Below are 24,079 nucleotides of genomic sequence, written 5' to 3' on the forward strand. Positions count from 1 at the left end.
AGGACTGTTTATCCATATATTTAATACAAAATGTAATGGATTGTGATATCTAATTATCTATGGCAGTTTACTTTTTGTATTGTCATGTGGTAAAATGTTTTACTACTAACCATGATTTTAAGAAATATCAATATTTGTGCTTCAAGTTTTGCCTAAACATAGGTTTCCTCAAGAATGTTTTGTTATTTGAACATATATTTGAAGAAATATTATTTTATGATATTGCTATTTTTTAGCATATATTTCCGCAGCAACGCGCAGGGTGTCGTCTAGTTCATCATAACACATCGACTAGATGGGATCCTGAGCGGCTCACTAAAGTCTTCCTGCATATTGATGTCCTGGCCATTCTTAGCATTCCTCTTTGCACGAGGGAGGTGAAGATAGTTGGGTGTGGAGCTTTGAAAAAGCGGCTGCTTCACGGTCGGGTCGGCATACAAGATGATGATTGCAACGAAAATGATGAGACGCGAAGCTTGGTTAGATGTTCATGTGGATCTTCAAGCATCCATGGATATTCATCATCATGGAAATTGTTATGAAACAAACCAATTCCAGGTAAAATACGCATGTTCCTGTGGAGATTAGCTAAGCATTCGATACCAACCGAGAACATTAGGGCGCACAAAAAAATGTAAACGACTAGAGCCTGCGCCGGGTGTGGAGCTGCGGATTCCTAGAGACATGTGTTGCTTGAATACACAATGACAAGGTGTGTATGGGATCTTGTGGATGGTGAACTGGCATAGCACCTTTGCAAAACTATGGAACCAAGCGCCAAAATAGTGGTTATTCTCGATGATGGGACACGCTATCACATGATGCGTTTGTCAAGCTATCGGTGACGTTGTGGGCAGTATGATCACATGTTCACAGTCCTGCAGCTACTCATGAATTCATAAAAGAGGTTCATATCGGAGCTTGATATAACTACGTAGAAAGCTGTCTAAGCACCAACTAAAGCAAAGGGCGATTGTAGCAAGACCCAGGGCACCGCTGCAGGGCTTTACAAAAATACATGTCGATGCTAGCATAGCAAGCTCGGGACCAAGAGGACCGGGCGCAACAGTTTGTCATGATGATGCATGTTTATACCTCGGTATATCTTCCCTAGTTGTTCAAGGGGTCACTGATGTTGTCACTCTTGAAGAAAATGGCATGCCAGGAAGAAACATTGTCTCTAGCTAAGGATGTGCTGCTCCAAAATTTCATAATTGCATCAGACTAAAAACAAATTGTGAGGGATATTAATAGCGGTATAACCAGTAGTTATGGTTGCATCATTCGTGAGATCAACTAAAGGGCAACGTTGTTCAACTGTAACTTCATTTATGAAGGTCGTGCATCAAATATTGATGCAGATAGGTTTACCTAAAATTTCAAGTTCTCTTAATCATGGCAGCATATGCGGTTGATTGATCTCCATGATCCAATCTGTGTCCCACTTCGTGTGGAATATGATTCATAAAATTTAGCTTTACCCTAAAAATAGAGAGAATTCCTTATTTGGCCCTTTCTTCAAATATGGTTCCCTATTTGGCCTAGAAAACAAAATCTTCCTTATTTGGACCTTGGCTTAAATTTTGTTCCCTATTTGACACTTTCATACATTTTTCCATCCAGTAGTGTTAACTGGCACGTGCAAAGACAATTTTGCCCTTGACAATAGTTTGTCAACAAAAATGGAAAGAGAGGTAGCGCCGCTCCTGTGTTGCTGGAGGCAGCCATGGGCTCGTGTACGCTGCTGCCATGAGCTCGTGTACACCAGCGGTGCTGGGTTCTACGTCACAGCGCTCGGGCTCCGCGATGTTTGTGAAGGCTTTGGAGTTTTAGCAGTTAGTATAGGGACGGCATACTGGACAGAGAGCAATTAAAATCCTGCATGGACACGTAATGTATACAGAATCGAATACAGCTAGGAGATCCCTGTGATCTGATTGCACACGTGTTTTCGTGCATGTCTCATGCACATTGTTCTTTTTTTTCTGACCCGAAAGAGAAATAAAAACGTCACTTCGAACAGTTCGACTTACAAGTTACATCGACCAGTACAGCCACCAGATCTTCGCCATGCTCATGCTCGTCGGCACGCTCAGGCAGTACATCGCCACGGCCAGAGCCGCCCACGAGTTGCCGTGACGATGTAACGATGATTTAATCGTGTACACATGGGTAGTAACTATTCTTTTTTCTACAACGAGTACTATTTTTTATATATATAGTACTATTTTTTAATTATTGAACTACAACAAAATATATCACTTTTTTTGGGCGAACAAAAAATATCACATTACCTCTGCGTTTGCATGTAAATAGTCAGGTCACATTCTACACAAGGGGTAAAACGGTCTTTCTAGGTCAAACTTAACACCGTTACTTGTCAAAACTAACGGAAATGGCACATAGGGAACAAAATAAAGTTTGAGTGTCAAAAAAGAAAAAAGGATGTTTTTTAGGCCAAAAAAGGAATCAAAATTTAAGAAAGGACCAACTAAGGAATTCTCTCCTAAAAATATGCTGTCTCACACAAAGTGACATTTTATTTGAGTCCGCATAAAGTGACATAGCTGTGTCTGGTGTTGCTTCGTTTCAACTTCACATTATCATTGCAGGAAACACCATTTACATTTTAAGCTCTTGTTTTTTTACTTTATTTAGTTATTTAGTAGACATATTTAAATCCTTTTTACTAGCATTTTTAGTTTATCGTTTACCCAAGACAGTAATAGTATTCGTAGAAGCTCACACAATACTTCACACAACTATGGAACCAAGCAAGCGCCTTGTGTGGAGCTGCGGATCCCTTGAAGACCAGGTAGCACAGTTAAAAATTAGCCCAATAATGGTATAGCCGATCAGGCTAGGAATGACTTTAAGGATTATTAAACTCATAAGCAACGAAAATTAATTAGGGTTATCGAACCGGAATGCGGAATCGGTTCACATATCGGTGTTCTCGGTTGACGACAACCCAAAACCCAGAAAAATTGGAATCGGTGAAAAATAATAGTTAATGAAGAACCCATAAGAAGTTATGTAGTCCCATGACATTATCAAGATATCATAGTGTAATACTCGACAGTAGATCAAAGTAAAGGTTGGACAGGTGCAATGATCTGCACAAGACAAGTACTTCAACTTGTCCGAGAAATGGTATTAAGGAGAAAATATGGTCGGAACCATGATTGCAAAGGACCAAACATAGATACAGGACGAACTTATAACAAGGGGATTATTATCATTTACAAGAAGCTTCGATGAAAAGTTCCACATCGGGTCCATGGGCACGAACGCAAAGGCTCAAGGTCGACTCCCACTTCTTCAATGCATAACCTTTCATTTTACTTCTCGCATTTGATGAGGCTGTAGTGTAGAAATTTTATCTGGGGAAACAACAAAAGAGTATGACTCGCGAAAACTTTCGGGTTCATACCATTTGGGGAAGGCATAGGTTCAACCCATCGGGGCATCTTAGGAGTATATACCACAAATTTCAAGAATAATAACACAAGCTCAATAGTAGAGCATGCTTGAGAAAGCAGAGGATACAATTTACCAAAGGCATTATGTATCCGAGGAAAAGCTCACAGGCTTATTGAATATGAAGGACGCTGTCGGATAAAATGCAACAAAGGATCTGGTGGTCCACAAGGGATCTGATGTGAGCATCGGTACTCAACTAGAGGAAGAAGAATGCAAGGATATCAGATTATAGAAACATCTGACTAACTCATAGCTCAAATACAAAGGAATTATGATTTTCAAAGCGAAGGATCAGAAGCAGACGCTCCGATCAAGGATGGATAAGTTCAATATACTTAGGGGCAAAATCAACAAAAATTTGATTGGTCGAGATCCAGCTCATGTTTAAGACAATGTATGAGACGAAAGGATGAACTCTAGGATCTGATGGAGGATTGCGAGCATTCGCAACATATTGAATCAATGTACCCAAAATGATAGTGACAAAGGCTGCCAATAAGATTACTATACTTATGGGATTAACCATAATGCAAGCAAGCAAGAATTTCAAGAGCAATAGGCTGCTCGGGATTTTCGGAAGATCGAATGATATTTTGAAGTCTTTGGCGAAACACATGAACAACGGGAAATGAGCGGATACTTGATAAGTGCGAGAATTATCCGTAGGGGTATTCAGGTGACAAAGAACAGCAAGGCAGTAAGCTCAAAGGATTCTCGGAGTACCTTGTAATAACAAGATCGACTGGGAATGATTGTATGAGTGGCCAGTGTAAGTAGTTATCCATAAGGATTTATCAGTGGTCGGGAATAGCAAGAGTGGTGGGCACAAAGTCTCGAGAGAATATCGAAGAGTATCTTCGGAATCATCTGGTGAAGTAGGCCATCATCTGGAATGAAGGGGCTCTCCGGGAGAAAGTATTTACGAGAACCTAGAGTTGGAGTTAGCAAAACCATTTAACCCGAGTAGAAGAGAGATTAGAGTCCCAGAGTATAGACGAGAAATAAAAGATCCTAGTATCACCCAATGGCGACGTGGGCCCGTGGGCCACACAGCCATGTTAGTAAAAGTTTTGTAAAGTCTAGACTCGACTTCGGCCAAGGAGTGTGGAAAGGGGATTCCTACAGGCAGTCGGCTCTGATACCAACTTGTGCTAGCCTTCTTAAGGCAAACTTGTTTAACTTATGTCTGTACTCAGATTTTGTTGCTTCCGCTGACTCGTCTATGATCGAGCTCTTGTATTCGAGCCCTCGAGGCCCCTGGCTTGTAATATGATGCTTGTATGACTTATTTTATTTGTAGAGTTGTGTTGTGATATCTTCCCGTGAGTCCTTGATCTTGATCGTACACATTTGCGTGCATGATTAGTGTACGGTCAAATCGGGGGCGTCACAGTGCATATGGGCTCTTGTGGGTGGTGAAGTGGAAGAGCACCTTTGCAAAAGTATGGAACCAAGCGCCAAACATTGGCAATTCTCGATGATGTGACACGCTATCACATCAGGCGTTTGTCAAGCTATCGGTGGCGTTGTGGGCAAGGAGAACAATGATACATGAGGAGGTCTATCATGGTCCTGCGGCTACTCATGAATACATAAAGAGGTTCATATCAGAGCTCGGTATAACTGCATAGAAAGTTGTGAAAGCACCAACTAAAGCAAGGGCGGTAGTAGCAAGACCAAGGGCACCGCTGTAGAGTTTTGCAAAAATACATGTCGATGCTAACATATCAAGGTCGGGACTGAGAGGGTCGACCGCAGCAGTTTGCCGTGATGATGCAGGTTTATATCTCGGTAGCTCTTCCCTAGTTGTTCAAGGGGTCACTAATGTTGTCACGCTTGAAGCAATGGCATGCCAGGAAGAAGCATCGTCTCTGGCTAAGGATGTGTTGCTCCAAAATTTCATAATTGCATCGGTCTAAAAACTAATTGTGAGGGATATTGATAGAGGTATAACCAATAGTTATGGCACGGCACATGGTTAATAGGGTCATGCACGGCACGTGGCGCCTAGGGCCGTGCCTGTGTCCGGAGGCTTGGCACACGCCGGCATGGCACGACTCATTTTTTTATAAGCCAATAGACCGAATAATATGTGGGTTGATGGCTAAATGTGCCGATAGGCCGGCCCATTTAATTGTAGTGCCGTGACTGGGCCAGGGAGGCCAGCACACGTGCCGGCCCGGGTAGTTAGTGTGCCTAGCCGGGTCGGGCCGGGCCGGGCGGTGCCAGTCCGGCCCATTTGGTCAGGTTTGTGTCCGGGCGACGAAACCGAAGCTCGGCTTTGGAAATCTGGGGAAGCCGACGAACAATCCGAGGAGCTCCGCCTCCTCTTCTTCTCCCCCACCCCCCGCTGGCGACGGCGACGGAGGCGAGGCGAGGGTGAAAATTTCCCACCAACCGGAGCGCGTGCCTGCCGATGGAGGTCTCAGCCAGGCTCCGCCCGCCGCCCTCGACGACAGCGCCTCTCCACCGCGGCGGAGGGCCCCTGCGACGGCTGCTCCCTTCGGCCCGGCCCGCGTCCCGCGCGGTCTCCGCCAAGGTGCGGCGCCCTCTCCATACCCTCGGTGCTTCCCTCCTCCCCTATCTTGTGGGTTGCGGGGGACGTTAAGCGTGTAGGCCCCAAGCTCCCCTCCCGGTTGCTGCTTCGGGAGGCAGCTGCTTGTGGAGGTGGCTGGAATTCTGACGATTTGGTGCATTCTGTTGAGCTTCTGCTCCCTAATTTTTCACTGATTTCTTAGTGGAAAGGAGGGTGAGGAAGGTAGGCAGGGCTTGTATGTTCCATAGGTTTAGCACTTAGCTAGTAGGAGTATACTCTAAGGAAGGGGGCGATTCTGAATTTGTAGCCTGTGATAATGAGGCCAAGTTACAGAAGTGAGCACGACTGCACGAGTAAGCTTTTACAGTGACCATGGTCGAATTCGAATAGGCTAGGAGTTAGTGCATTCCATCATATGCGCTGCACTTTCCGGAATGGTTAAAATGCCAAGAAAGAACTGCTGCCTTACGTGCTGGCCCTGGTTGCCAAGAAAAATTGGTGCCTATGCAGTTTGCGCCCCTACGAAATGATCTTTGTATGTGTGTGGACAGGATAGAACGAGAATCAATCGAAGCTGTTTTGATACCAAGTTATGAGCATGAGCTATGTGTCTGGTGCTTATTCAAATAACTATGTTTGTTTGTCAATTGGTCGAGCGTTGTCAAATCATATTGACGAAAGCAGGAGCAAGCGTCTGTTCCCTTTAATGATAGAATCTTATGCACATATGCAACACTATGAAATATCAGGGCTATTCTGGTCAGAGTGATAAGTAGGTTGTAGCATTGAAAACAGGACAATGTGGGTGAGTTAGTAACAGAGATAGATCTGGAATTATACAGGTGAAAATGGAATCACGTCTGCTTTTGGGTGTGAGGCAAAAACTAGAATGCCTTGTGAGCATGGCCCATTTCCACCTAGCCAATTTCCTGTTTACGGAAGTTTCTCTTATAGACAAACAAGTGTATCCAGGATGTAAGTATCATTCAGTGGCAACCAACATTAGTTGTTGGTGCGTAAGTATATATAGGATGCAACCTTCTCTTTAAAGGATCTAATATATTATCCGCGGTTTGGAAGTCAATGTGTTGTTATTATGCCAGACTAATCTGTACCCATTTTGTCGTCCTGTACGGTACCGAATACTGCTTAACTTCTTGTCTTCTCCCTACCCAGACCTTGTTACCTGTAATAGTGAGCATTGAAAACACTGGGAGAGCAACAACAACAGCATCCTTTTCTAGATAATTCCACCCAGCTCTGTTGGTTAAATATTCATAGTGAGTGTCCTCCATTCCAGCATCAGTCTATTAACAATCTACTTACTGGAGCCAGGAAGTTGGATTAATAGCTCTCAGCCTCTTACTTCCATATGGGGGTTGATTTTCCTCTTACTTCATTCGTCTCGGTCCTGTTGCATGATGTGGCCTGACTAGCTAAGTGTGTTGATTTCCCACTTACTTCATTCGTCTCTGTTCTGTTGCATGATATGACCTGACTAGCTAAGTGACATCCATTTGATAGTAGCAGTTCATTTGATAGTTGCATTCCTCTTACTTCACTCGTCTTGGTTCTGTTGCATGACGTGGCCTCACTAGCTAAGTGTGTTGATTTTCCTCTACTTCATTCGTATCTGTTCTGTTTTGTGATGTGGCCTGACTAGCTAGTGTGTTGATTTTCCTCTTCATTTGTCCCTGTTCTGTTGTGTGATGCGGCCTGACTAGCTAAGTGACATCCATTTGATAGTAGCAGTTCATGTTAAGATATTTACAAATTTTGTAGCCAATGCAGATCAGGGCAAGTGCAATTAATGACCTGCAAAGAAGCAAGAGTAGCCTGGAAGCACTGTTCTGCTACGACAAAGCTGTTCCAGAGGAGAATATTGGGAAACCAGCTGGTCTAGATTTGGAAAAGAAGGAGGTTGGGAAGAACCCCCCATGCGTGCGCTGCGAAACTAAAGGTGCTGTGCTGTGCGCAACCTGCGCTGGTTCAGGCTTGTACGTCGACTCTATAATGGAGAGCCAAGGAATCATCGTAAAAGTCAGATGCCTAGGTAAACAAGCTTGACATCCATCTCTGATTTCTGCAGTGACCTGTGTGCCGCTATATGGATGATACATGGTTTGTTGCGCGATTGCTGTAGGCTGTGGAGGAACTGGAAGCATTATGTGCTCCACGTGCGGAGGTCGCGGGCACACCTGAATTGTTTGTTGATGTTTTTCACAAACAAGACAATGAAATTCAAGTGTGGAGTAGCATCCTCTTGGTGTGCGTCCATCATCGGCTGGGAACCATCATCTCAGCAGTAATCTGTATGCATTTTTACTGACGATTCATAGTTGAACGATGGTCGGGGTTTCTGACAAGCAAAGATATTCAGAGCATACTGCGAACAATTTCACTGTACTAAAGTTTGATGCTGAGTCGGGTATTGTACCTTGAGTCTACTTGTGGTAGAGTCGTGCGACATTGTTTTGCTTTTGTATCAAAAATTGTTTCAGTTGTGACACTTCACTGATCCCAACTGTTTGACATGCGTGCTCGTTGATGCATATGCTGTCTCTTTTTTTTTTGCTGAATCAGATAAAGCGCTTTATGCAACAGTGAAACAAGAGCAGCAGACACACATCACCTACTTGCTAAGCTGTAGCATCAAGCAAAAACTTTGTGCAAATATGGGTACATTGCCATTGTCTAGGATGAATGATCGCAATTCGACGAGATTCACAAATTAGAATCAACCTCAAGAACCCGACCAAATTGACAAGCTAGAATCTCAAGAACCCAAAGATCACCTGAATAACAGAGAAACCACTCATATGCAAGCAGACATTTGAAAAATCCGCGAATTCGCCGATTCAAAGACAGGCATATCAAAATTTGAAAAGTTCGAATAGCGGATCGAATCGCGCGCATGGTCCTAAATAATACCTACCCTATTATACACTCATGACTCATCAATCAATCAAGAAAGAAAAAGAGCAAAACCCCACCCAATATACTTCCCTTGAGGCTTGGGCCAACCTCTGCTGCAAATCCACATGGACATGGATTTTCTTCCCCCCACACCCCGGCCGAAAACCAAGCAAGGAATAATACTTCACTTTGCTGGGGGTTTGCGTCGCCGTCGCCGACGCCGGGAGAAACACCAGTCGATGGAGAAAAACATCACTTGTCCGCCAAGCCAAGCCATGTCCGATCCTTCTTCCAAGAATCTATTCTTCCCCTCCTCCTCTTCCTCTCATGGCTCCTGACTATATATGCATCTCCACGGCAAAAGGCGACCGGCATCACTCTCCACCACCACCACCACCACCATCACCGCAAGCATCCGTTCGTTCATCGGGTTTGTTGTTTGGGAGGTCGAGAAGGAGGTGCCGGCAGCAGCCATGGACCGGGCCATCAACCGCACCTACGAGGAGTACACCCCCGTCGTCGAGTGGAGCCACTCCGCCGACGCCAGCTTCGTCAAGATCATCGTCCCAGGCATGCATGCAACTCACATCGTATGGTTAGTCGAGCAAACAATGGCGGGTGTGTGATGGGTGATGGGTTCTTGGCTGCTGCAGGGTTCAAGAGGGAGGAGATCAGGGTGCTGGTGGACAACCACGGCCACCTGCGCACGCGCGGCGAGCGGCCGGTGGAGGGCGGCAGGTGGAGCCGCTTCCAGAAGGACCTGCAGCTCCCCTCCGACTGCAACGTCGACGGCATCCGCGCCAAGTTCGAGAACGAGGCGCTCACCATCACGCTCCCCAAGAAGCACCCTTCGCCCCCGCAGCAGCAGGCCGCGCCGGTGCCCCCGGTGATGCCGATGCCGGCGCCCGCGCCGGCGACCCCCAAGCCCGAGCCCAGGAGGCCCTACGCGGCGCCGTCCCAGAAGCCGCCGCCGGCGCTCCCCGAGCCCGCCAGGCCGGCCGCCACGGCGCCGCCCCCCGTCGTCCCTTCCCAGAATCCCTTCGCTGACCGCAGGCCCTCGCTGGCCCGGAAGCCAGCGGACATTCCCGCGCCGGTAAGGCCCGCGCCACCCGTGCCGGAGCCGGAGTCCCCGAAGAGGCACAACGGAGCCGCTGCCACCGCGAGGCCCGAGCTGCCCGCCTTCCCGAAGCCGACGGGGGAGTGGGTGAGGGAGGAGGCCAAGAAGCCGCAAGAGGAGGCCATGGCGGCCGAGGAGGAGGAGAAGCGGAGGATGGAGAGGGAGGCGAGAGGGAAGATGGAGGAGGACAGGAAGATGGCGGAGGCGGACAAGGAGACGGAGAGGATGATGGACATGGCGCGGCGGAGGAGGGCCGCGCCCGCCAACCGCGGGCTGCTGCTGAACGTGGCCGTGGCGGCGCTGGTGCTCGTCGGGATCACGGTGTACGTGTGGCGCAACCTCAGCGCCGCTGCCTCCGGCGGCGGGGATGCCGGAGCGGGGAGCTACGGCGACGAGATGTGAACTGTGATCGATCGGGCAGCAGGTGCCAGGTGGTGCGAAGTATCTGAAGCGTGAGAGTGAGTGAAAGTTCATACGTGTGGGAAGGTGGTCGCGAATGGAGGCTCTGAAGAAAAATGGAAGTATATATTCCCGCGAAAAAAATGCAAGTATATATGTGTGTGTATCGTGGTTTGTTACAGATTACAGAGACATGGTTGGTTGATCAAACTTGATGAAATAAAATGTTATGCACAAGCCTTTAACTTTCTAGTATAAGTTCTTGATCGCGTCGAGGTTAATTTGTTCTACAAGCATGTATGTGTATGACTTGATAACTCTTTGCGCATGCAGACTGCAAATTTAAACTTTCAGAATAACAAATATATGTGGTATCAAAGTATATTGAATGATGGTTCTAATGGTATTAATTCGGTAATGCAAATGTCAACAATCTTTTGCATAAACTTGACCATACTTTACAAAGTTTGGCTCGATGCAAAGCTAATATGCAAAGTAAATAAAAATGAAGAGAGTACGTTCAATAACACTAGCGTGTATGGGAGAACATTTGCGTACTTGATTAGCTTTTACTGAGAAAGTAGGTGCACATTAGACTTAACATTGAAAATGCTTGTGTAAGTTTGCATCTGTAGAGCAAAAACTAGCAACAAGTAGTGAAGAAAAAAGTGACGTGCATGAAAAAAGAAATCCAGGCGACTAACAAATAGGCAATCCTGTTATTTTCACAAACCTTTGATGATAATCATAATCCCCATCAATTAGAATGGGATTCACACTAATGTAAAAAGGGAGGAATTCGCATCGCCAAGAAACCTACATGTGCGGGAAGGGGGCCAGGGTCTCGCCGTTGCTCTCGTTGATTCCATGCCTGACTGTGGTGAGTGGTGGTTCAATTCGGCAGATTTGGGACAGAAGTTAGAGGAGCAAGGCGAGCATTTCAGCTCTTTGGGACAGAGGTTCCTCCATTCTTTCTTATGTTCATGTGCTTTCCTCCATCATTTTCTACATGTTGCTGCTTTCTTCTCCATAACTAACAATGGAAAGCTCATTTGGGGTTCAGATCGAGTATTCTAGGATGAAAGGCCTGGACATGACCATGTCGGTGAGTAAGGGTGCCTAGTGGAAGGAGGGTACTTTGCAGTCACCCGACCATATCACCTATTCTCTTCGTTCCTAAACATAAGTATTTTTAGAGATTTCAATAAGGGACTATATACGGAGCAAAATGAGTGAATCTATGCTCTAAAATATGTCTATATACATCCGTATGTAGTCCCTTAGCGGAATATCTTAAAAGAGTTATATTTACGAACGGAGGGAGGCAGTAGATGAGTGCCTAGGGACAGCAGGGTCCCGTGCCCAGGGACAGAGCCAGGAATCTTACAAGGGGGGGGGGGGGGCAATGAAAGAGAAAAAATGTTGAGGGAGGCTGAACATACAAATTTAGAGCACTTTGAACTAGCAATATATGATTGTTTTCAGGAACAAGTTTGCCATGGCCCTAGCTCGCCCCTCACTGGCTATGCCCCTGCCTGTGCCTCGTTAGCCCGAGTAGGCACTCGAAGGGGATAAGGATTGGTTGTGGGAGATTGATGAGTGCAATGTGTATCAAGTTTTACTTATTGTTTTTGCACCATAGAGCTAGGATTTTCTGAATTTTATCGCGATTGCTTGCCCGCTTTGTCTAAGGACCTCCAGAATTAGGAAATTTGGGGCATTATTTGGGAAAAAATATTTTGGTGGAAAATATGTTGGGATGTCATGGAACCTTCCATAAGGGAAACAACTGAGAAGAAACCTCCCCTTGTTCGGAGGTTCCAAAAGAGAAGATGACCGCCCCAAACCAGTCAACAACTCTACCACCGAAGCTGGCAGAGTTGACATCCTACCACACGATTTGGAGCCGCCGCTTTGGCATACAAACCTAAGAAACAAAAGTTGGCCCCGAGGACATGCACCACACGAGCCAACGAATCTACCATGCACGCAATCAAACCCGACATCAACAACACCGAGGCGCTCTCTGGACTGTCGCTCCGACTCCACATCGGCCCCAAGGCCACGCACATGCCTAGCCAAGATGAAACTACATGATGATACAAGCCACCGATGTCAGATAAAACCGAACCTCCAAGGTGACGCCGCCATGGGGGGGGCGATGGAAATGTTGTCGCCTCCGACCAAAGGTGAAACTCGGGTTTCCACCCGGAAAGCTCAAGATCCAAATGCTGAGGGAGGTGAAGGGGTTCCTTGACGAGGCATCCAAAGAGGGTAACGACAGCCTAGGACGTTGTTGTCGCCTGCATCGACCAGGATTAGTGCTTGGCTTTCACTTGGGACTTGGAATTCACCAAACCCTATGCCATTGCATCATCATGTCAGGCCATCCATCCTAGGCACGATAGGAATGTGTCACATGCAACTCACCACTGCCAATATCCACCGCCATGGCCAGCAGACCACCACAACACCACATTATGCCATGGTTGTCCCCAACCACCCCCAAGCGTGATCGTTGCCGCATTGCCATGTTGATCCACAACATCATGTCGCTGCTACGGACCAACACCCAAAGCCGGCGGAGAAAAAAAGTCAGCGGGATCATCCCGGGGTTGCTTCCCCGGCATCTTTGATCCTAGTGTACTGGAGCACTACCAGCCATCGAGCCACTGTTGGCTGGTCAACACAGGAGCAACCACTCCAAAACAGCACATCAATGCACCCTATGTCGTAGGACCGCCGCCACCATGGATAATCTACACTTGTGGACTTGACGGAAGGACACTCAGGGCATGTTTGGGACTGCTCCGCACCGTCAAAATCATCTTCATGCCACCAAATCCTCTTCGAAGCAGTTTCATACATGAGTTGCAGCTCCACCAAAAAGGACTTTATCATGTTTGGCTTCCAGCAAGCTTCAACTTCAAAAAATGGGAAATTTGATGAAAAAGATCTATTTGATTGGATGACGTGGGGAGAAACGAAGGGGTATTCACGTACTGGTGTCGGTGGTGGGTAATTTTCCCCAACTCCAGCTTCTAGAGTTTTCGAAGCACCCCCTGAAGAGCTTCACAAAAAACAGGAAGTTGTACCCCATATTATAGTTTCTTCCGAGTGGTATCTCATGGAGCTACCCGTTTGACTTGTGTTTCCTATAGCGGAGTTGTATTTTAGGTAGCGGAGTAGTCCGAAACATGCCCTCATTCTTTATATTGACAAGATTAGAGTAGTTTGTAACAGTGTTTAATCAATGTGTGGGTGTGCTTATCGGTGCGGACCGGCCGAGAATGATTGTGAGAATTTGGTTTAATCTAGAATATATATAACTACATTTCTTCGTAAATAAAGATGTCCATGGATGAAGGTGAAAATGAAACATGCATGCTTTTGGGTTCGTTTGTATTTTCTTTATCGAAAACATCACTTGTCTCAGGAAAGTGAGTAAAGTTTTTTTTTTTGCGGGGTGAAAAGTGAGTGAAGTTGCTACTGAAATGTGTGAATGTTGTGACGTAATAAATTGTTTCTCTCAACTATCTTATAATCTCTTTAATCTTCAATGTGTGCATGACTCTGAAACTTCTTACAGCACCTTCTTTTATCTACGCTATCAATAAATTTATCAACTCTGCTGCGTGGTAACAACCTGGCTGACTGGTGCGCTTCTATTAACAAATTTACCTGCATCCTTGCTCTCCCTGCATCGAATGAGTGCATATGCGTTGCACCTTGCGACCAAAGCAAAACATCCGAGAGCAGCGCAAGCAAAGGAAGGAGTTGCCTAGCGACAACCATCACGGCCGCATAGTTATATCGTGTCATCTTCCATATAATGCACCCCTAACCAATCCTTGTCGCTGAAAGATCCGAGAGCAGTAGCGTCCCTGTACGTCTATCATCAACAGTTTGGCCATGCAGGCCGCCGCCGCCTCGGCGCCGGCGCCGCGCCACCGCGTGTACACGGCCGTCGAGCCCCGGTGCGAGTGGGCGCGCGCGGCCGACGCCGACACCCTCGTCGTCGACGTCTCAGGTGCGCGTCTCACCGCGTCTTCCTTCACTGCTGCTGCGTTGTGGGCCCGTGACTTGCGTGTCTTCTGAAGATGTCTGTCTTGCCTTGGTCGCAGGGTTCATGAAGGAGGAGCTCAAGGTGCTCTACAACACCAGCCGGAAGCTCAAGGTGGCCGGCGAGCGCCCCGTCGGCGACGGCCGCGGCGCGCGATGGGCGAAGTTTCTCAAGTCGTTCCCGGTGCCTAGGAGCGTCCGTGCCGGCGGCATCAGGGCCGTGATGGACAAGGACCAGGCCGTGCTCTACGTCATCCTGCCCAAGGGATCACCACTATCACCACCCCCAGGTCCGCCACCGCCGCCACCACCGTCGTCCATGGCCACGCAGAAGGAGCAGCAGCCTGGAGGCGCTCTGCCCCCGCCTCACGGAGAGCGGAAAGGCGATGGCTCGTCGGGCAGCAGCAGCAATGGCAGCTTCTGGAGCGCACAAGAGGGCGCAGAGAAGAACAAGGCTGAAGAGAAGAATAATATGGTGCCTAAGGAGACCAGGATTCAGATACAGGAGGAGGAGGAGATTGCCACACCAGATGCACCAAGAACCGATGGTGGTGATGATGACAAGAGGTGGTGGGAGAAGCTCACACCTCTGCATGCTGTTGGCTTCATTGTTATCGTCCTTGCGGTGGTAGGGGTTGGTGCACTGTACGCAACGCTGCTACTCTGAATCATGTGTAAAAGACTACAATTTCTGTACCCTGCCTGCCTAACTGTCATCTGAGAACAGATTCACAAATAAGCAGACAACTTGTGGAAATCAAGGAGGAACTGAGAGATGCACAACAATTTTCAACTCCCTTTATAACCGCAACGAGACACAAGCTCAAGACCGCACAGCCACCAAACATAGATACAACATGTCAACACATAGCAGTTTACCGTAGCAAGACTAGCCTAGCGAAACACCGGCGGTACGATAAAGAATCGGATTATTCGAAACAAATGTGGATCATTTGGCGCTCTGTCCCCACAAAACAATAGGCAGTAGTATCAGGCTGCTCGCTTCCGTGGCTCCTCACTTTGTGCTGGCGAGCTGGGTGCGGATGAGCTTGGCCGCGGCAACCATGTTGGTCAGGGCGGGCTTCACCTCCGTGTACTTGCGGGTCTTGAGGCCGCAGTCAGGGTTCACCCACAGGATGTTGGTGTCGAGCACCGCGAGCATCTTGTTGACGCGGTCGGCAATCTCCTCCGTGGAGGGGATCCTGGGGGAGTGGATGTCGTAGACGCCTGGGCCAATGCCGGCTCCGTAGGTCACGCCCTCACGGAAGACCGACAGGAGCTTCTCGTCGGAGCGGGAGTTCTCAATGGTGATGACGTCGGCGTCCATGTTGATGATGGAGTGGATGATATCGTTGAAGTTGGAGTAGCACATGTGAGTGTGAATCTGCCCAGGAAACAAAAAGTCTCGTAAGGGATGGATGATGATGGTAACAAAGATTTTCTGAATACCTTCATGGCATTCCAAGTAGATTACCTGAGTGGTGTCTTGCACACCGCAGTTGGTGATTCTGAATGAGTGGACAGCCCAGTCCAAGTAGAAAGCATGCTCCGACTTGCGAAGTGGCAGACCCTCTCTTAGAGCAGCCTCGTCAATCTGGATCACCTGTAGACGACCGAAGCGTATTTGTTACACATGCCACGCAGACATAGTAATGATATGGTGACAAGACAGCTAAAGCTTATGTACAAACCTGAATACCACCAGCTTCAAGATCCTCAACCTCCTTCTTAATGGCAAGAGCAATCTGGTAGCATGTCTCAAACCTGTATAACAAGAAGTGGCGTACCAATTAGTAGGAGTTAAAACACATCTACGTGAAGGCCGTGAAATCAAAACAGATGTAAGAAGCTAGGGAGCGGTATCAACCTTGGCTGGTCGTTCCTGACAAAAGACCAGTTGAGGATTGTGACAGGGCCAGTCAGCATTCCCTTCATTGGGCGAGGGGTCATGTCCTGAGCCATCTTGGACCAGAAGACTGTCATGGGGTTGGGGCGGCTGACATCACCATAGATGATCGGTGGCTTCACGCAACGTGATCCATAGGATTGCACCCATCCATTGGCAGTAAATGCAAAACCAGATAATTGCTCGCCAAAGTACTCAACCATGTCATTTCTCTGAAATGCACATAGAAATCGGTCAAAAAAATGCACATACACTAAGTTACCAGAGAATAAATACGATATGCTTAAGCAAAATCCTATTTCAAAGATCCATAAACAGATATAGCTTCATTTCAAAACGTCCAAACATCTTGCAAATGAGTCTGCAACAAACAATATTAATTAGCATTGCTCACCTCAGGCTCTCCATGGACGAGCACATCGATGTCAAGCTCCTCTTGGATCTTGACAACCTTGCTAATTTCTTCCTTGATAGCACTGACATACTCCTCCTCAGAGATCCTGCAGTGACACAAATATTCAATAAAAATGCAGGAAATATTACAAGAAAGGTCTACTCAGAGATCCTGCAGTGACACAAATTTTCAATTAAAATCACAGGAAATATCACATGAAAGAGTCCATCTAGAGGCACTCACTTCTTCGCCTTGTACTCACGGCGGACCCTCCTGAGGTCCATTGTCTGAGGGAATGAACCGATTGTTGTAGTTGGGAGGATAGGAAGGTTGAGCTTCTTCTGCTGAGCGTCCAGTCTAGCAGAAACAGGGGTAGCACGGCGGTGGTCAGAGCCCTTCAAAGCAGCCGCCTGTAAGAAATGCACTTCCTGTTAATAATTGGCATGTGCGAACTCTTAATGTGTGTGTATATGACCAAACTTCAGTGAACTTACAGCCTTCTGAACCTCCTCGTTGTTCACTCTGGGTGACGACCTCCTTGAGGCCTGAGCAGCGGCATTGGCGGCAAAGTAGGCCTGTATTTGACAATATTCAACAATAAATGTCAGTAAAGGTAGTTAGGAGTTGCAATTAAAGTGGTGCAAGGAAGCATCAGGCTATAATGAGAGAGAGAAAAGGAAGAATGGCATACCTCATCCTTGAGACCAGCCAAAGCCTTGCCAAGTGCATTCACCTCAACCACCTTTTGGGCAGCAAATGCGAGCCATGACTTGATCTCACTGTCAAGCTTAGTCTCGTTCACAAGATCAACAGCAGTGTGCATCAGAGAGCAGGAGGTGGACACCACAAGCTTGTCTGCACGAAAGTATTCACAATTGTTTTAATACATAAAGCAATGGCAATGGGTAACAGATACCACCTCTGAGTCACACTGTAGGTCGTTTTAGAATATGTGCTAATGGAACATTTTAAGGTTTGATCACAACTATCAGTATAGAACAAATACCAACATCTGCGACACATTAATACAGTACTATAATATCATGAGATATATGTTTATAATCAATACTTGGTTTTATTTGAGGCAACATATTTTCATAGGAACTGACGGTCAAAGTTTCACCTAAAGAACTGTAAATGTCGAAAACGTCCTAAACTGTGACCTGGAGATAGTAAATAATAAATATATTGTTTACTGCTTACCCTTGCCAACAACAGCCTCAAGAGACTGAAGAGTGCTGAGAGATGCAGCGAGATCATCAGCCCAGATGTTCCTTCCATCTACAACACCAGCAAATAAGTACTTCCCAGATGGGATACCAGCGCTCTTGATAAGTTCAAGTGTCTTAGTTCCACGAACAAGATCAAAACCATAGGCAGTCACGCCACTCAATGATGTGAGGGTCCTGTGGTTACAAAAGAATTAGTTACTGTTTTGCTGTTTTAATAGAACAACTTGAAACACACAAAACGGCTGAGTAGAATTGATTAGCACTGGAGAAACGTACTTGTAAGATTCAGCAGGAACATCGGCAAAGTATGTCTCAATAAGCACATTCAATCCAGAGAGTGCCGATTCGAGTTCAGCATATGCTGAAGAGAACGCGGCCAATTCGTGAACAGCAAGGTCCTTAACAAGGGTGGGCTCATCAAACTGAATCCATGAAGCACCAGCTGCCTTCAGCTCAGCCACAACTTCCCTGCAATTTATATAACAAATGACATCATCAACTGAAGATTCAAGTTAAAAGAAAAGGAGTTGGTTGTGTCAGCCGATGCTTACTTGTAGATGGGAAGAATGCTATCAAGAAGTGAAAGAAGAGAGAATGATTTCTCCACACCCTTCGCTGCCTTGGAGAGCAGCAAGTATGAGACTGGTCCAACAAGCACTGGAACAGTGTCAACACCGAGCTGCATGGAAGAACATGTAAGCATGCAGGCATCATTTTGCGAAGACAAATAGCATGGCAAATGAATTTCTATATTCAGGTCCTTGAAATGAATTTCTATATTCAGTTAGGTATGCAAATGGTAATGCATTATTCTGTGGACGACAGAAAAAAAAAACATGCTTGTTCCAGAACTATAAATTTCAACTTGAGGTATAGGTTACAAAATCAACTAGTCAGCGTTTTGCAGTATGGGATTGCTAAGATATGGGGTCTCATCCAGATGTGGCTAAAGGCTCTACTTTAACCAAAGAACATGTAACTAGCAAAGCAAGACATAAAAACTAGCACTGTGGGATCAGATTTAGATAGCTAGCACAAAATAGTAGTACAGGTCAGAAGATATTTTTTACTACCAAATCATGTGCAAGGAAACTACTGTGAAAAGGAGGCTGAGACAATGCTGTGGGTGAAGGAACATACCGCCTTTGCCTCCTTGTATTCAGAGACAGCCTTGTGTGAAGCATATGAGAACTTGGTTGCTGGGCTCAATTCAGGCACAATGAAGTGGCTGCAAAAGAGTAACAAAGCCAGTAAGCAAAATTGCATGACCAATGCCCTCAAAAAATTTCACCTCTGATCACCATTAAAGAGATGCAGATTGACTTACTAGTTGGTGTCAAACCACTTGGTCATCTCCATAGCAGGGACAGTGGCATTGCCCCTGGCCATTGAGAAGTAGGTGCTGTGGCCAATCTCTCCGCCAGTCCATGAGTAGCGGTCCGGGACGGCACCAAGCATGGCCGTTGTGTCAAGCACCTGGTCATAGTATGAGAAGGTGTTGCTGGGAATGTACTTAATCCCAGCCTCTGACATCTGCTTCCAGATGCTGGCCCTGAGGTCGGCGGCAACCTTCTCCAAATCCTCAGCGCTGCTCTTCCCATCCCAGAAAGACTCCAAGGCAAACTTGAGCTCCCTCTTGGGGCCCATGCGAGGGTATCCAACAATGTGGGATGCCATCTTTCTACACCATACAAAAATCAAAATCAATTAATCTGCAGGAACATTGGTTGGTAAGGGACTTTCCAAAATACTTTGCACATATAGCAAAGTATATATATCTGCAACCTAACAGGCAAGGGATCCAAAATAAAAATAAAAATCAATTAATTTGCACATACAGCAAAATATATATCTGTGAGCTAATAGCCAAGGGATCCGAAATTATCACAGCATATTCCTCCAAACCAAATCAGTACTTGATCTTCTTCGTCCTTTTCATGTAGACAAATTTTTTAATTACTGTGGCATGGGCTCCTTCAGTAAGAATTAATAAGCTTAAGAAATACCTTTGGCTAAGCCAGGATGTTTCTTTATAACACTCGGAATGTTTAGCCACGCCATGAAGGCAGGCTACACGCACTAAAGGCCTCCATTTAGGATCCAACAAACTCCCATGGTGTGGGTACAGGGCAGCTAAAATCGGCCGGAAAGAAAGCAGGGTCCCTCTCAGGCATGAAGGCATCATCATATACTACTACAAACAACATAACATTCAGGGGAACGGATGTCTGGGATCAAAACGTCTTAGGACGAGGAGGACATGCAGAGTTCAAGTTAAACACAGGATTTATATGTAAAATAAAATAGTAACAACGCTGATCAGAAAATGTCCTGGTACTACAGATATGCATAATTGGACAGAACTGGAGGCAAATTAAATTGGCCGACGGGTTAGAACGGCCGAGGAAACAAACTGATCATTAGAAATGATAATAAGAATCAGCACATAAAACCAGCAGTCACTCCCTGGCAGTCGCTCTACAGATACAGTACACAGCCAATGCAATCTCAGATCGTAACTAGGAGGCACAGCAGATCTGATGCGAGGAACCTAACCACCGCATCGACCTCAGATCCACCGAGGGCGCGGCCGAGAGGCTCGGATCTGGACACCGAGCGGCCACCGCCATGCAGGTGGCGGATCCGGGTGGCCGGGACGGCCGCGGCCAGCCAAAATTCAGTTCGGGTTTAAGCCCGAACCTCATCAGAAAACCAAACGCCCGATGCCGCTGGCGGGGCGGGGAGACATCGGGGACGCGACGAGCTTACACTACGGCGCGGCGGCGTCAGGCGGACTGCGCGGGGGATTTCGCGCCGCGCTTGCGCGCGCGCGCAAGCATTGGGTCGGACGCATGCGGGAGGGGAGGGGAGGGGAGGGGGGGCGGCGGCGAGGCGGCTTACCCTTGGAGCGGAGGAGTCGCGGAGCGGCGCCGGAGATGGGGAGGAAGACGATAGGGGGGGAGGAGGAGGATGGCGGTGGGCACGGGGAATTGGGGGGTTTGGGGGGGGTTTATTTATAATGTGTAAGCAAACGGGGAGGGCGGGGGGTTGGTACGGTGCATACGTTGGGATCTGGTGAGAGTGGTGAGATCCCTCTCAACTAATCTCTGTTAGTGTACTAACGTGTTGTTGTTGAGTGATTCAAAGTTGTTACTACTAGCAAAGGCACTCTCCATCCATCAAAACTTTTAGTATTTTATTTTTTCTAGGGACGCATGTCTGTCGTCGGTCGATTTTTTGGGCCGCGCGATATTCAGATCCGACGGCCTCAGGCTCTAGCTTGTTTCTCATTTTTCATCTTCGACATGCATGCCTTCGCCGCCGCCCCTCCGTCGCGCTGCTCCGCCCCGACCACCCCTCTAAACCCCGACACGATCTCTGCCGCCGGCGACCCCCCTCCTCTCTCGTGCGGCACCGAACCCGTAAACCTCTAACTTCCCTCCATCGATGATGTCATTGCCGCGTCATCCCCTGATGAATCGACTAACGAAATCGGATTTTCAGACACCCTATGAAGCGATCTCTGTCACATCGAGATTCCTATTGGTCACATTGCCGTCAAAACCTCCTAACTTTAGCAGCTTGCTCTGCTCCAGTTTGAGAAAGAAAAAAAATACGTCGAGAGCACACCTGAAGCACCGCTGCAACACGTGAAGGTCCGTTGCACGACGTGAATCGAACGGAGATGCGTGCGAGCTGCTAACTGGAATATTCGCCACATTTGGTGGGCATGCATGTAAGGAGATTCCTAAGCCAGCGTCAGTGGCAGTGCCACTAGTTTGCCACGTCCTCATTTCTGCCAGGAAATGAAGCAAGCTTTGGTCACATGTGCAACATACGCAAACACAACAATCTTCACAAACATACTTTCGTCACAGGTCAAGTGGATATTTACTATCTAGCATGTACACAAACAATTTTTGGTATTTTTTTTAACACAGTACAATCGGCATGTACACGAGCGTACATTCACCACTATGAACGCACGCACGCACTCACACCCTACCCATATCAGCACCTACGATAGACTAAGCCGACACATCATCTTGAGATTAACGAAGTCGCCACATGTATACGTCATCGTAGTCGAGGAACATCTTCTCTCACTGAACGCACATCGCCGGAAGACCTAAAACAAATCCAGAAAAGTGCGAGCATCAATGTCAAGTTTAGGACTTGAACTCTGGTGTGCTGGGGATACCGCCGTCCTCCTCACGATATTTGGTATCTTTTGCCTTGTTTGACACTGGCTTAGACTTTCATAAAAAAAACTTCAAACAATACAACGCAACAATTCAAAGTTTTCCCTTTAAGAAGGGAAAGAGCTAGCAGGACTCAACCGACGGATCGTTCGTCGCACGTCTATTGCGTCCCCAGAGTGACGTGTGTCCCCCCGTGGGGCGCACCACCGTACGTTATCTCCATGCAAGAGCTCTCGTCTAGTCGTTCCGTTCGTTCTTCTTGCCACGTTCCCTCTTTTCTCGGATTACATCGATGATGCAAGTTCACGGTTGCGTGCTACCACCGGACACCATGGCTGCAAATCATTACAGCCACCACATTGCGAGCTCCACCGAAAAACCACCCTTGCAGCAAACACCGATGGTGCAAACTAGGCGAGGCGGGACCGCTTCAAAGCGCGCCTCCCAATCTCAGAAACAAAGGCCGTGTCGCAATGAGTCATGACCGCTTCAGAGCGCGCCTCCCAATCTCAGAAACAAAGGCCGTGTCGCAATGAGTCGCGACCGCTTCAGAGTGCAGCTGCAACAAGGCTTGTGCTGCAATGAGGGACGGTGAGCAGCGGCAGATCTAGGGCGGGGGGGGGGGGGGGGGGGGGGGGGGGGGGGGGGGGGGGGGGGGGGGGGGGGGGGGGGGGGGCATGGCCCCGCAAACAATCTGCTGAACTTTTTTTTGCTAGTGCATTCACATGTAAATTTAATATTTTATTAACCATCTGTAATGTGTTTTGACAATAAAAGCTACTACTCTTTGTAAAGTTACCCCCACATTGGTCAAATTATAGATCCGCCACTGAATGTGAGCGTCATGGACCGGACAGTTTGCGACGGGCCATTTCTTTCTTCTTTTTTTTTTGAAAAGATAAGCCGGCCGACACGTACAGCACGCCTAACAAAACTAGTATTCAAAGTTACAATAGGTACAAACTGCTTTTTTCTCTTTTTCCGAAGCAGAGTTCTACTGTTCCCTTGCGGGAGCATTTGTGCCCGAGCGGTGGTGAACAAAGTTGAAGTCGAGTGCGAATGAAATCATCCGTGCAACAATTCTAAATAGGGAGTACCTAGAACTCATCTAGATGAGATATAATTTGGTCTCATTCACTTGGAAAACAAGAACATATAACATCTACGTCAGCACACACGCATCTTATAGCATCTTATAGCATCACATTCAATGGCTATAAAAGATGAATGAGACCAAATTATATCTCATCTAGATGAGTTCTAGCAAAACTGTTCTAAATAGGAGTAGTAGATTGCATCCGGGCAGGAGTGCGGAATGGTGGTGTGGTGGGTGGATTAAAGTAGCGATTTCCATGGTGATGGAATCCCTGCATGTGGAATCCTGATTGGAGGACAAGGACATTCCAAGTGGCAACCGGACAGCAACCGAGGTGTGCGTGCGCCCCCAGCTAGAGCAGCAGGTGCTGTAGCGAAACTCATTGCAAAAGAGGGTAAATCGGCAAACTAATAAAACCTTAATCAAAACTATTCAACTAGCCTAAAAATAAAAATAAAACCTTCAATGAAAGAGTTTACTTTTTTTTTGCAAAATTTCTGTAAATTTGAAGTTGAACTTAATTAACGACCTGAGCAGTGCTACACACACGATAATGTTGGCACGATTCATGCACGACAACAGATATCTGTCCGTCCATGCATGTAGCAGAGCCCAGCAGACGTTTTGATCCCGCATCGTTCATCTGTCGTGCATACTTTTGTCGTCCGCTCAGCAGTTCCGACACCACCCCCAGGCCCGCTGAGCCAAGTGGAGCAACTCCTTGTGTCCATGCCTC

General features: G+C 47.1%; 4 protein-coding genes across 5 annotated transcripts; 3 read left to right on the forward strand and 1 right to left on the reverse strand.

Moving 5' to 3' along the window:
- The first annotated feature begins 5,751 nt into the window (after nucleotides 1-5,751).
- Nucleotides 5,752-8,533, forward strand: LOC125550198 (protein PHOTOSYSTEM I ASSEMBLY 2, chloroplastic). 2 transcript variants are annotated; one of them, XM_048713139.1, is made up of 3 exons: nucleotides 5,752-6,022; nucleotides 7,802-8,072; nucleotides 8,163-8,533. In XM_048713139.1, the coding sequence occupies exons 1-3, from the start codon at nucleotides 5,900-5,902 to the stop codon at nucleotides 8,219-8,221; spliced, it is 453 nt and encodes a 150-aa protein (XP_048569096.1). In that variant the 5' UTR covers nucleotides 5,752-5,899; the 3' UTR covers nucleotides 8,222-8,533. The 2 variants fall into 2 exon arrangements, with proteins under 2 accessions (XP_048569096.1, XP_048569097.1); XM_048713140.1 differs by having other exon boundaries at nucleotides 5,754-6,022; nucleotides 7,811-8,072.
- A 770-nt stretch (nucleotides 8,534-9,303) lies between these two features.
- LOC125553374 (pollen-specific leucine-rich repeat extensin-like protein 1) lies at nucleotides 9,304-10,703 on the forward strand. The gene is made up of 2 exons (XM_048717165.1): nucleotides 9,304-9,505; nucleotides 9,589-10,703. The coding sequence occupies exons 1-2, from the start codon at nucleotides 9,409-9,411 to the stop codon at nucleotides 10,452-10,454; spliced, it is 963 nt and encodes a 320-aa protein (XP_048573122.1). The 5' UTR covers nucleotides 9,304-9,408; the 3' UTR covers nucleotides 10,455-10,703.
- Nucleotides 10,704-14,285: 3,582 nt separating this feature from the next.
- LOC125550200 lies at nucleotides 14,286-15,393 on the forward strand. Its single transcript, XM_048713142.1, has 2 exons — nucleotides 14,286-14,481; nucleotides 14,576-15,393. Exons 1-2 carry the CDS (start codon nucleotides 14,364-14,366, stop codon nucleotides 15,178-15,180), a joined length of 723 nt encoding a protein of 240 aa, XP_048569099.1. The 5' UTR covers nucleotides 14,286-14,363; the 3' UTR covers nucleotides 15,181-15,393.
- On the reverse strand, nucleotides 15,290-21,079 carry LOC125550199 (5-methyltetrahydropteroyltriglutamate--homocysteine methyltransferase 1). Its single transcript, XM_048713141.1, has 14 exons — nucleotides 20,947-21,079; nucleotides 19,373-19,726; nucleotides 19,186-19,273; nucleotides 18,597-18,724; nucleotides 18,322-18,513; nucleotides 18,017-18,219; nucleotides 17,505-17,668; nucleotides 17,308-17,388; nucleotides 17,057-17,223; nucleotides 16,814-16,919; nucleotides 16,381-16,631; nucleotides 16,205-16,277; nucleotides 15,988-16,116; nucleotides 15,290-15,897 (listed from the first exon to the last, which is right to left on the reverse strand). The coding sequence occupies exons 2-14, from the start codon at nucleotides 19,720-19,722 to the stop codon at nucleotides 15,529-15,531; spliced, it is 2,301 nt and encodes a 766-aa protein (XP_048569098.1). The 5' UTR covers nucleotides 19,723-19,726; nucleotides 20,947-21,079; the 3' UTR covers nucleotides 15,290-15,528.
- Nucleotides 21,080-24,079: the final 3,000 nt, after the last annotated feature.

Source organism: Triticum urartu, chromosome 4 (assembly GCF_003073215.2).
Source record: "Triticum urartu cultivar G1812 chromosome 4, Tu2.1, whole genome shotgun sequence".
NCBI lineage: Eukaryota > Viridiplantae > Streptophyta > Magnoliopsida > Poales > Poaceae > Triticum > Triticum urartu.